General features: G+C 40.6%; 1 protein-coding gene across 1 annotated transcript in view; it reads right to left on the reverse strand.

Moving 5' to 3' along the window:
- The window catches only part of GLIS3 (GLIS family zinc finger 3), a 176,086-nt gene that overhangs the window by 7,782 nt on the left and 155,078 nt on the right, over positions 1–13,226 (reverse strand). Inside the window, 2 exon segments of the mRNA XM_009884321.1 lie at positions 3,814–3,896; positions 3,898–3,981. Coding sequence (XP_009882623.1) covers positions 3,814–3,896; positions 3,898–3,981 — 167 coding nt within the window.

Raw genomic sequence — 13,226 nt, forward strand, 5'->3', positions numbered from 1 at the left:
GATCTGCTCCATGATCTTGCCAGGCACAGAGGTGAGACTGACTGGCCTGTAGTTCCGTGGGTCTTCCTTACTTCCCTTTTTGAAAATAGGGGTTATGTTTCCCCTTTTCCAGTTGGCAGGATCCTCACCAGACCACCACAACTTCTGAAATATGACGGCTAGTGGCTTAGCGACTTCATCTGCCAGTTCCCTCAGGACCTGTGGATGTATCTCATCAGGTCCCATGGACTTGTGCACTTTCAGGTTCCTCAGGTGGTCTCGTACTTGATCTTCACCTACAGTGGGCGGTTCTTCATTTTCCCAATCCTCGCCTTTGCATTCTGCATCATGGGCAGTGCAGCTGCAGTCCTTGCCAGTGAAGACTGAGGCAAAAAAAGCTCTGTCTCTGTCCCGGGTAACCAGTTCTTGCGCTTCCTTCCAGAGAGGGCCCACATCTTCCCTAGCCTTTCTTTTTTCGCTGACATACTTAAGGAAGGATTTTTTGTTTGTCTTAATGTCCCTGGCCAGATTTAGTTTTATCTGGGCTTTAGCTTGTCTAACCTGATCCCTGGCTGCTCGAACGATTCCTCCGTATTCCTCCCAGGCTACCCGCCCCTGTTTCCACTCCCTATAGGCCTCCTTTTTGCTTTTGATCCTGTCCAGGATCTCCTTGTTCATCCATGCAGGCCTCCTGGCTTTTCTGCCTGCCTTCCTCTTTGTAGGGATGCATTGCTCCTGAGCTTAGTCACATAACGGTCCACATAAGTTTCTGATAGAGTCCTGATCCCACTGAACTGATGCAGACAAAGATTTCGTTACAGATATGTAATTAATGACTGCCACAGTTATCACTTCCATAAGCTAGAAAGTTTCTGATGGACATTTATTTCCTCCTCAGTCAGGTCTCTGCCTGGCACCACAAAGAGAGAATATTTTCTCAAGAAATTCATTATAACTGCCATTAAGAAATATACATCATGGGTGAGTAGTCTTTACTGCTACAGTATGTAAAAATTCCAGCTGCCTTTGCCCTGAACTACTTCAAAATAGTGTTCCTCGGCATGGCAGTATATTTCTACAGTGTCCACTAGGTGAATTACACGAACATCAAGTAATCATTTGGTACCATCTAAGTATGAAGAACAAAAGGAACAGAAAGAGTAAGACAGATACATGAGTCACATATTGTACTGCCAGATGGATCTGCAAATGTGAAAAACTAGAAATGTTTATATTTATTTATTTGTAATTAAAAGATAACTGTTACTAGTAGAGCTGCCTGTATAGATACATTAGTATAGCTAACTCATATCAGCTAACTTTTTTTTTGAAGAAATAGCAACTTTTTTTTTTTTAACTGAATTATTTTGCATGACTTTTGTATTTCTTCCTTTACTCAGCCAGCACCGGTCATCAGCTTAACTCACAAACACATATGATGTGAGTTACAGGCACAGTTTTAAAGGACAGACAGATTTCTAGTGCAAAAATGTTCACAGAATCAGAAGCATCCAAAATCAAGGCAGCTATGTCCATGCCCAAAGGAACTTTACCTCACTCTTCACTATAAACACAAGAAGCTTGTTCACTGTGATGGAGGAGTTTCTATTGCTGTTCTTTTCTTTCCTACCCCATGCATCTCTTCTGACTTATCTCTACCTTATTCTTGCAGCTGCCTGTGTGCTGCAGATGCATGTGTCCTCAGGTACCTCTGCTGAGATCCCTGCAGTTGTTCTTGGCTGAAAAGATTCACCAGTACAATACAGGTCCTGGGCCAATTGTTGCAGATTTCCAGGACCTGTACTGTCTTTTATTCTGTCTACAAACACATAGGACAATGGCATACAATGGTGTCAAGCTGGGAAATCATCACTCCAGCCTCCAGTCCAGGATAGTTTCAGATTTTCTGCCTATGGTAATCCAACAAAAGATGCTACAGTCTAATGAAAAGAAAAGAAGAGCTTCACTTCTGCAGCTCAGTGAGTTGTCTAACATCATTGCTTCCAAACATCCCATGCAGCAAAGGAAAGTGTGAATTTCACAAGAGAAAGGAAAGGGAATATTTAATTTATTACATAATATTAACCAAGGCAATAAAAAACCCTCTTTGACATTACTGTGTATCTGATGCTGAAAAGCACTCAGAACACATAATGAAAGCTGAACTGTAGACAATGTTCTTCCAAGAAAAAGCAGTGTCACAATACAAGTAGCTATTACGTATAAGAGTCTTGTCAGTATTGGATCTCCTACATCGTTCCTCTCCAAAGGATAGTGCTTTGAGATCTCCATGAGCTTTTAAGATGCTCAGGCTTTCAGTAGGGAAGTCTGTTTAGAACTTGTTTTGTTCAAAAAGCTTTCAGGCAATGAAACTCACTCTTTCTTGGTACAGCTGATTTAAATGGAGTCGACAAGTTTAAGACTACACATTGAGACAAAAATGCCATCATTGTTTGGTAGCGGACTGAGCTGAAGTGGCTATAGCTACAGCACTTTAAATCATGAAAAGGCAGGTTATGAACTACAGGAGACAGAAACTAATAGAGCTTCTCACAGAACCTTCTTATATACCAAACAGTCCAGGCTGGTGAGGTAACTCCATGGTGGTTTTCTACATTATAATGATGTCACCAAGCAATCTTTGTATTGCTGCTGGGAAAACATGACCATGAACTCTTGAAACATTTGCTTTTGAGGAGAGTTTAGGCAAGCCTTTCAGGCACACAGGACAAACAAAGCTTTCAGTGCAGCACATAGGAGTGAGACAGCTGTGCTTAAGCTGGAGGGAGTACGTTCTGACAAAATACCTCTTACAGCGACTTAATCTTTGAAACAACATGTGGCTATTTTATTGAAATGTATTGTATCTTTCAACACTAAAAAAAAAAATAAATAAATTAGAGTTCAGCCTGCATTGTCTTCCTACCAGTTTTAAGTGCAGAGATCCTTATAATTGCAACTTTGAGTTGCTATTTATGCATACATAATTTCTGTCAGCAATGTCTATTTTCAACATAGGTTCTCCTAGGACAGGGAGGCAAACACAGTAATGCTAATGTGAGACTAAGTAAGGTATGGATTTAAGCTCCCAAGCCCTTGAGGTTATCCATTTTTTGATCCACTCAGAAGACAGTATTAATCTCTATCTTAAATTTAGATGTGGAATGGGTCTTCAATCCATATGTGACGTCTGCCCAGATGAGGGCATCTGCCCAGATGAGGGCAACTGTTGACTGCTGTCAACACATTTCTGAGAGTTAAGGCAATTACTATTTAGACTCCATACCAGCTAGAAAAAAAATCCCATACCACCTAACATTGTTTTCAGCTGCTGTTAATTTTCTTCTTGGCTACAGAAGTTTATACTTCATTGAACAAAGAGGGAGAGAGAAGTCTTGTACAAGCTGTTTACACAGCACAAGTGGGAACACAGCTGTAAGAGACATGCATGCTAACAAAAGAAGAGGTCTCCATCTCTCCACAAGTGCTAGGGGGTAAAACATTTCACCTCTTGAAAACCTGGTAGGACTTTATGTGTAAAGTCAGGAGGGACAAGAAGGATAACATTAGAAATTCACAAGCACAGGTCATCAAAGAATTATTTGCAGTTCTATTTCAACAACAGCTCTGACAATCAGTCTGAAAAGAACCCATAACTCCATAGTAGGATGAACAGCAATTAGCTAAGCTAAGACTTTTAAGGAATTCTGAAGGGAGGGTCCTGAAGGCTCTTTCCCAGAGTCTTTATGCCTTAAAAATACCAGCGCCAGCCCTCGAAGCACGTAATTTGAAGCCAAGCAGCAGTGACAAACAACTAACATTATTCCTTCTTACCTTGGATGTGGAGGCTATTTGGTTGAAAAGAAGGGTTTGCTGCTGGCTGGGATGTCTTTAGAGGGATTCCTGGAGGGTGGTTGTGGAGTCTGTCTCTGCATCACGTGATGTGGAACTGAAATCCTCTGGGGGCTGATGTGGTGCGGAGAAGGAGCTGGAGCAACAAACCTAGGAGTTTAGAAACACAAAACTGTACAATCTGCATTAGACAAGAGCTAGAAAGTGTATCTACTTTACTTAGATCACTGTAATGTTTAGCAGTTTGCATAGACACAGACTTCCCAAAGAGCAGTGTGCAGCCCAGTTAGACAGAAGATACATTTTCAAATGGTGACATATCATTAGATTTGACAACTGGGAAATTAAAAGGCTGAATTGCAGCCTTGTCATGGAAAACTCCTTTTTAACTTCTGTGGGTGGGTTTAAGGAGGAGGAGATACCTCATGGGGTACCCGATTTCTGAGGCATTGCCAGTTGTCTCATTGTAAGGCTCTGTATCAGCTGTATCTCTCAATAAATAGCTGTCCTTCTTCACTGGAAGTCAGTGGTCAGTTCTGGTCATTGGACACTGAGGAGTTAAATATTAGGTTCAGGTTCAGGTCCAGGTTCAGGTTTCAAGTTCTAGAAATCTTTGTATGTTACATAAAGCTATTTGAAAATAAACAATCTGATGTCATTATAATGTATATGAAGGCAAGTGCTAAATCGCTTCCAGCTGGGCGTAGCCTGACCACATCAAAATGTTTATCTGGACTTCAAGGCTGACAGAGGAGGAGAGCCATTCAGACCGAACCTGGTGGTGCAGCTGCCACAGAGGTTCATCACTTCAGTGGTATGTTTTGCACAGCTCTGTCACTACTGGCACTACAATGATACACACTACTCTGAGGATTTTACACAAGGGCTTTACAGACTTTGTAAGACTAACTTTTTTCTGTGTTTCATTAAAATTGCATAACTCAAAGTACATTACAAATAGGTGCTACAGCCAGTTTTGCAGATGGAAAGCTAAGGTTATAAGAGCTCTTTGGCCCCCGCTGACCAAACTACCCACTAGACCAATGGGAACTGATTAGTAAATGAAAGCTCAGCCTGGGCTTAGGAATGGCTCAGGGCCACTTTCTCATCCATGAGAGGACAGCCAGGATGGCCAACAAAAAAAGCCAGGATACTTCTGCAAGAGGCTGAGTGAAAACTGATGTGGTATTTCTGTCACAGACCAGCCTCTCCCTCCACTCCTAAAAGCAAGCTGCAGGTCTGCGCTGAGCAAGAGCAGCCACCTCTCTGGTGGGTGTGCTCAGCAGCTGTGACTAGGAGGGATTTGTGCTTGCAGGTAACACAGTCTGCCAGGATCCTGAAGTGTGGATGTGGTCACTGTTCTCCTGAGACTGGGCCTCAACACACTAGAGGACTTTTTTTTTCGCCTACCAATAAAGAATGTTTCTCCTGCAGAAGTGTAAGGAATCTGCAGTCTCACCCTGAGTACAACAGAAAGTGCAACTGTGGTAGCAGCGCTACAGAACACCTCTGGACAGGGTCATCGTACGGGTTATAACTGCATTTAAATGCAAGACACCTGAGTATGTTGCAGCTCAGAATCAGTATGTGCCGCACATTATCTGCGTGATTTTGACTTAATTTGAAATCTATTCATTACATTTCTGGTAGATCCATATTTTGTATTTGGAGTCAAGATGAACTTTGGATGATTTACTGCCTATTCAGTTTTCTTTGAGAATCACATTTTAGGCATACTAGATAGGGTTTGGATGGTCTTTGTGCTGACGTGGTATTAACTTCATAAACACATGTATTACTTCTGCTATGCTATATAGATGGAGGAAATAAAGATGTCACTAATGAGTCACTGAGTCTTTAATGTGTCAAATATTTCATTGTTCGAGATGATAACTGATGCAGTGTAGACTCAAAGACATACTAGGAGGAGAATAAAGCATGTGTTTCACAATAATACTAGGGAATACTTTTTTTTTAAAAAAGAAAAATCAGTAGCTATATTATGACAAAAATATCAGAGGTTTTCAAAAAGTGCTACAGCTACCTGATTATATGTCTCCTGAGTAAGGACTGGAGTTAGTTTTTTGTATAGCACTCACACAGAAAGACTGTTATTTTCTGCAGCAATACACAATCTTTTATTAGAATCATAGAATGGTTTCATTTGGAAGGGACCTTAAAGATCATCTAGTTCCAACGCCCCTGCCATAGGCAGGGACACCTCCCACAATCATTACTATTATTTTAAAAATATGGGGTATCATCCTCTGTGTTTTCACAAAGTTAATTTGTGAAAATTCATCTCTGAAAAAATGTTTTAACCAGCAGCCAACATCAGGTGAAAAATCCTTTTCAAAACTCCAAGTGAAAAGCACAGTTTTACAGATTTCCCATTTGATTTAACATCCAAAAAACCCTTCGAGTAATAATGCACTACTTTGTGTAGCCAGACAGGACTCCTTTTTAGTAGACTTTACTGGTGTTCATAATGATTTATGAATCACTTCATGAATTCCTGGCTTACTCATATGGTTGTCTATAGTTATCTACTTTTACTTCCCTTCTGCCTAACAAAAGAGAAACTTGGACTTCTCTCAGTCCAGATTTGTCCCCAAGCAAATCACAGTGTGTTACTGGGGGAACTGCAAATTTAATTTTGTTCCTGAAACAATCAGGACCAGCTTGTAACCATTCGGAAACTGCCATCAAGAATCGTGGCCAAGCCCTGGAGCCAATGTAAACAGGAACCAACCAGATTTGCAGAAAGATGCCCTTCCCTATGCCTGCTGGATGCAAAATCAGAGCAGCGACATTTCTGGAGCCGTCAAGTAGCCTCTCCCTTTCCAATAGTGGCTAGGAAAAAGTGTCCTGCTAGGGAATGACTAGATTTGGTAGTAAGCAAGATAGATGACAAAGTTACCAAAGCTTACCTGTTTTGGTAAGATTAGTTAAAATGGCACATATATAGGGGTTTTGTTAGTAACTGGTAATGGCTACATGGAAAAAAGATTTTACTCTGGCATTTGTGGACTGGAGCTGGCCCAAATGTAAACTACATGCACAGTCTAAACAATGTGTGGAAAAGGAAGGGAAGAGGAAAGCTAATACTAATACTATATTCATATAGTATAAATAGTGGATTTATATAGTATTTATAACTATTCACATAGTTTATTTTAGCATGATTGGTCACCTGTAAATGAGTCTTTGGTGTGCTGAGAAAAAAACCTTTTCTGTCTCTGTAGCAAGGATACACACAAGGTGTTTCTTCTCCTAGAATCCCAAATGCTTTGAGGGTCCTTGATTAAAGAACTGGCTCTTCTGAATTGTCTCGGCATCAAAGGGATAAAGGGGTTATTTTTGTAGGTGGAGAAAATACTGAGAACTGGCTGGTAGAGAAACCCTTTTTCTGTTAAACTTCCCACCAAGCAGAACTGCCATTGCAATCCAAGACAGTGGAGATGGGTATTGTAACTGTGATATGAAGTTGTGACTGTTCCAGCTGGTTGGAAAACACGAAAGCAAGAAGAGAATTACCATTCAAAGCTCTGCCTGACCTACGCCTTTTTGATGGTGTTCCCCCTTTTCCATGGGAATTTGAAAGACTCATGACCTCAGAATTATCTTGGCTGCTGTTCTTTTAGGCTGGCAGTCTTTCATTCGATTTCGCACTCCCAGTCTCAGGTAGCTTACAGAAGTACATGACTGGCCCAGCAATACTGGACATTGTGCTTATACAGGAATGTCTCAATGGGCTTCTCCCACCTTCACTCTTCGATGTCTCTGAGAGTTGTCACCTGCACCCACTTCACAGAGCTCTCTGTAGCTAACTAGCGAGCTGCCCTTCCTAAGGGGAGAAGGGAGAGCAGGAAATTTGGTCCAAGACTGGAGACAGTATGCTGATGACAAGAAAAATCCCAGGTCTCTCATTGATTTCCGTCCCATCTTAAAAGGAAACCCCTTTGACTCACTGCCTGCTTCACTTCCCCACCTTCTGAAAGAGAAGAGCAACTCCAAGCTGCGACAAGAGGCTGAGTTTTTCTTGCCTTTTTTTTTTTTTTCAGGAGACTAGTAGAAGGACAACAGAAAGAACACAAGGCAAATCTTTGTGCTCTTCTGTCCTCCTCCCTCAATGCTTTAAACCTCACGCTGCAGAAGCAAAGAGTGCAGGAAGGATGGGAGACTGGCATTTTGGGGGCAGAACTGGGGAATGATTAATTGCAAGACAGACTTAGAAGCGAGAACCACTACAGCAAAGGTAAGCTGCAGTTACACATCTTTGTGAGGAAATCTGGAAGAAGTGGCTAATCTAATTACTATATATGCACACACAAGTACATGTACATACATATAGTGCAAAGAAGTAACAACAAGAGTTCAAATTCAAAATGCAGATAAAAATTGTGTACAGTCACTAAAAAATCTATAATTTGGCAGCCAATCAATCACATCAATTTGGCATCTGAGATACAATTTCTGAACTATTGTTTTTGGCACTAATGGTACCACTCATGCTTCTGGCTTTCCTCTTTCTCTCTCAAATTCTCCTTCCTGTGAGGCCATATTCATGGGATATCAGAAAGTACATTTCAAATGTGGGTGTAAAGATTACCTTGAATCACCAGAAATAAAGTGTAAGGGCAAACTTACATTAAAAAAAAAGAAGTGTGGAGGTTAACTTAATCTGACTCTTTTTTGTAGTCAAAGAGAATCAACTTTGTCAAATCTTTGAAAGCTGCTATCTGTTCTAGGGAACAAGATTTAAGACTTTTTACTGCCTTTTGGTAAACAAGCCAGATCACACCAAAAATGTCTGGCACAACTTATTTCTCCTTTTTAACAGAAAAAACATGTTAAGAGCCCAAATACCACCATTTGGGTTGCAGGACACCAGCTCTGTCAACTTAATATTCTAGGGGGTTAGTATATTTCTGCTTTTTCTGTTTGTAGTGTTTCAGAGTTGTAGAAAAAAAGTTGATTTTTGCTAAATCTAAAAAATGATCATTAATTCATATCATATCAAATTTTGTGTTTCACTTTTCCCGGCTAGCAGTTTGCTGGGAAAAAAGGTTAATTCCAATTATTTTCCAGTTTCAAACAAATTCTGCAGGGCACTAGGAGCTTGACAAAAATAATGGTAACAGCACATTTTACTATAGTAGTAATAATAGCAAATGAAGGGAATATTTTCTTTGCTTAGGAACAGCAAAGAAAATATTTTCACTGCAACTATATACTTGTTAAAAATATATTGAAAAGAAAGGGAACTGCATCTGCATATAAATGAGGAAAAAGGAGAAGATACAGTTTACCTACTATTAATCCATGCTACACTATGGCACAACATGCTACTAGCAGGAATTATTTGAGATAGGAGCTATGTTGGATGTAGCTATGTCTTCACTCTCTTTTTCTCAATTCGCACTGAAAAGTAAAGCATGTGCCATCGTTTAGACAACACCATTCCTTATGGTTGCTTTCAGTATGCTACCAAAATAGAAATGGGATGTTAATGTTGAAAACTTTTGTCTTTTCTTTTTCTTCAGAGGTCATAGTTTTCTTTGAACAATTTGTAAACACAGTTTATTAGGTTGCTGCTCTGTTAACTGGCTGAGTTCTAATCCTTTTTACTGGGCTGCAACAGTTTGGGAACATATCCAGATGTTATGCAGTTGACACAGACAGAAGATCAGGCTTTCATCTTATTACAGTGGAAGTTTTAGCTGGACAGATGACAAAACTGTAAGGTCACTGTAGCAGGCTGCTGTCACCAACATCATCCTGAACAGTGCTGCACTTTCAGGCAACAGTAAGTGAGGAACAACGTCTTGATTGCCTTTTTATTTCTAGGCAAATCCAGAAAATCTGGGGTGACGTCTCCATTCTCTGCTTTAAATACCCTTGTCATTCTGCTTTGATCCCACATTTTGGTTTGGCTCCACACTTTATGCTGTGTGCTAGTGACTTCGCAGCTCCTCAGTCCACTGTCAGTGAGGGAAACATTCTGTTATAATAAAGTACTCTGTAACCCAACACATTGCACTGTTAGTCCAGCTAGCTAACAATGACAATCAAATAAACACGGTTTAATAACACTTGTAAGGAAAGCATAGCTTTTGCCAAGCACGATTTTGAAATATCAAACATTTTTCTTGAAAGTCATGAATGCATTCATTTGACCAAAATAACAGAACCACAATTTTTTTACCTACTTATGATACAACAAGTTTCTCTCCAATGGTTTTGCTGTTCCAAACGATTTTTTTTTTTAAAGGACGGGAATATTCTCCCGTAACAGAAATATTTTGCCCAACCCAAAACAAAATTTTTGTCCATAATTTTGTTCAGCCACTGAATTTGTGCTTGTCAAGCTCTGCCTCACATCCTACACAGCAATGGTCCCACAGCAGGTTTCTATCCCCATGGTGTCTTGGTGGAGTAGGCTGCATGTGCCAAGAAGACTTTAATTTTATATGCTTCTTTTCAGTCATTAATAAGTGTCTAAAAATAATTTTCATGCTCAAGCTTTAGGAACACAGGAACTGCTATTTCAGATCAAACCAGTGCTCCATCTAGTCCAAAGAAGGGATTGCAGGAAGAAAGAACAGCCCCTCTGACCATCAGCACTGGTCTCTTTGGTGAGAATAAGAAAGGAGAATTTAAGTGGAATTGAAAGTGGAATTTAAGGAAGGAAGCTGTGAGCAGCCACCTCAATATACAGATTCACTGGAGACAGAGATACAGAACTTCAAAATCTTTCTCAGCACTTTCTGTGGCTGTATTACACTAGAGAACTGAGTTTCTTGCAAATGCAAAGAAAAGGAAAAGAGCACCTTTGTAAAAAGAAGTGTGGAAACAGGCTGGAGAAAAATCGCAAGCTTTGCTAGGTTGGCTCTTAAAGGAGGTTGTAGCGAGGTGGGGGATAGTCTCTCCTTCCAAGTAACAAGTGACAGGACAAGAGGAAACAGCCTCAAGTTGCTCCAGGGGAGGTTTAGACTGGATATTAGGAAAAATGTCTTCACTGAAAGGGTTGTTAAGCATTGGAAGAGGCGGCCCAGGGAAGTGGTTGAGTCACCGTCCCTGGAGGTATTTAAAAGACATGTAGGTGCTTAGGGACATGGCTTAGTGGTGGACTTGGCAGTGTTAGGTTTATGGTTGGACTTGATGATCTTAAAGGTTCCTTCCAACCTCAATGATTCTATGATTCTATGACTCAGGTTCATGGTTAGACTTGCTGCCACCTCCACTCGGTTTTGTCTGTCATTTATATGTGTCATTTTTTTCACTAACAAAAAAAGTGATAATGTCTTAGCAGACAATCTTCTGAAGTATCCCATGCCTGGAAAGAAATTACTGTACTGATTTCAAAACCACACTGTTAAGGTCTTTAACTGAAGACTTTCTTCGAGGCAGCCCTTTGTATGCCACATACAAAGGGCTTTGTAATATGTGAAGATTGGAAGTGTCGACTCCTTGGTTAGAACTACTCAGAGGCTTTTGCTTCTGGAAGTCTGGCTTGGAGCTACTTATTATTTTACAGCAAAACCATAAAGGAATATAACCATACACTCAAAAAACCAAAACAAGCACTGTTGCAGAACTTATTATAGCATTACAGTAACGCTAAACTGAGCAGTTCAGCCCTAAGTCCTTCCAGCTTTACAGTCTCTAGAAATTCCTGTCAAGCCAGGATGCATCACACTTCAGGGACACACCACTAGCTCCGGTTTACAGGAAGGTGAAAAATCACCTGGAACACCAAGTCAAAATGAAAAATCATGTTCTGACGGTTAACAGGCTACTTCTTGCACAAAAGCAAGCGTTAAAAAGCAAAACGTATATGCTGGGTAATCCAATAGATAATAAAAAAGTAATAAAAGAAAAAATTTCAAGCATTTGGCACCATCAATTTTTGGGCACTAAGCTGCACATGTTAACTATGACATATAAAACCAAAATTGTTTATCTGGGTTTTAATTAGATTGTTTTTTTAGCTTCCTTTAATGCTCATGTCTTCTTTTACCCCAAAAATTAGTGAAAAGGAAGCCAAGTTCACATTCACTTTTATACATACACTTTTGGGTACCATTGCCATTTGGTACCTTCATTGAACAGTTCCAATATTTCATATTAAGGGAGCACTGAAAGTTAGTATCAAAGAGCTGGAACAAAAAAATGTAAATCCATATTTTTATTATGCACATTCTCTCCTTTGATAAATGACGTTGCTCCTTGCATACAAACTCTCTATCTGACTTGCACTCTGTGTACATTGAGCTTTCTACACAGAATGAAAGCAGTGTGATATGTGTCCCGTGTTTGGTTCAGTTTCTCACATTAAAAAGGTGTAATCAAGTCCACACTCTCCCTCCCATCACCAAGGTGGAGAAAGACACAAAAGAAGCCCTCCAATTATTGCCTGAGTCTGCTGTCCAAAATGCAGGGGGCACGTGACTGGCCCCAGAGTCGCCAAAGCTGCCAGGCCAGCTTGGATCCAATTCTGTCCAACAAATGTGGGCTACCACAGGGGCAAGTGCTGGTCAGCCAGTCCGAGCCACGGAGTGACCCCAGGCACACACAGTGTGTCAGGAACCGCACTGCATGTGGGGAACAAATCCCCTGCTTGCACCCCTAAATCCTGCAGTCCTCTCAATGACCAGATTGCGATAAACGAGGTGATTCACACCTTTCGAAGACACTGCCTCTGGCACTTTATATACTGAAGTGTTGGTTTGTTCAGTTCACGTTTTCACAGGTATCATCACACCCATGAAGTGGTGTATTCGCAGGGCACCTACGCTAGTGGACTGTATTAAATTCAAGATGCAGCTTCTGCACTAGTGTTTCTTTTAAAAATTTCCCTTAATTTGTAGTGTATGTTCTGCAACCAAACCAACACTGCTGTAAACTGTTTTTGTTTTCTGAATTTAAATTGCCATTTGTCACACTACCTAAATGAAGATACTGGCACCTTTTTTTCTAATCCAAACTAGCTCCACATATAGGAATTAGCACTTAAAGCTTTTTTAGAGAGAGACTATACAGTTAACATATGAGAAAGGGGTGTATCACACTAGCTTTTTATTATTGCTGTTCTGTAGAGTACTGTAGTATCCTGAGGTCTGTAACGCATTCAAGGACTTAATGAGTTAAGACATACTCGAAATGTGTCTGCTATGGTCCTACACCAGTAACTGCCTCAGAAATGGGCTAATGAGAAGACAAATGTGTTTTGTCATGAAATTTATACCTGTAATAACTGTTGATTTGTCCCTGCCTGTCACCTCGTGCTCTGGCAATTGCTGGATACGGGTGTTCACGCACTGGAGTGAAAACTATACTGGGAAGGAAAGAAAAGCCTCTGGGTGAGGCAAGAGAGCACGGGCAGCCCCAGA

This window comes from Charadrius vociferus, unplaced genomic scaffold (assembly GCF_000708025.1).
Source record: "Charadrius vociferus isolate BGI_N301 unplaced genomic scaffold, ASM70802v2 scaffold183, whole genome shotgun sequence".
Taxonomy (NCBI): Eukaryota; Metazoa; Chordata; class Aves; order Charadriiformes; family Charadriidae; genus Charadrius; species Charadrius vociferus.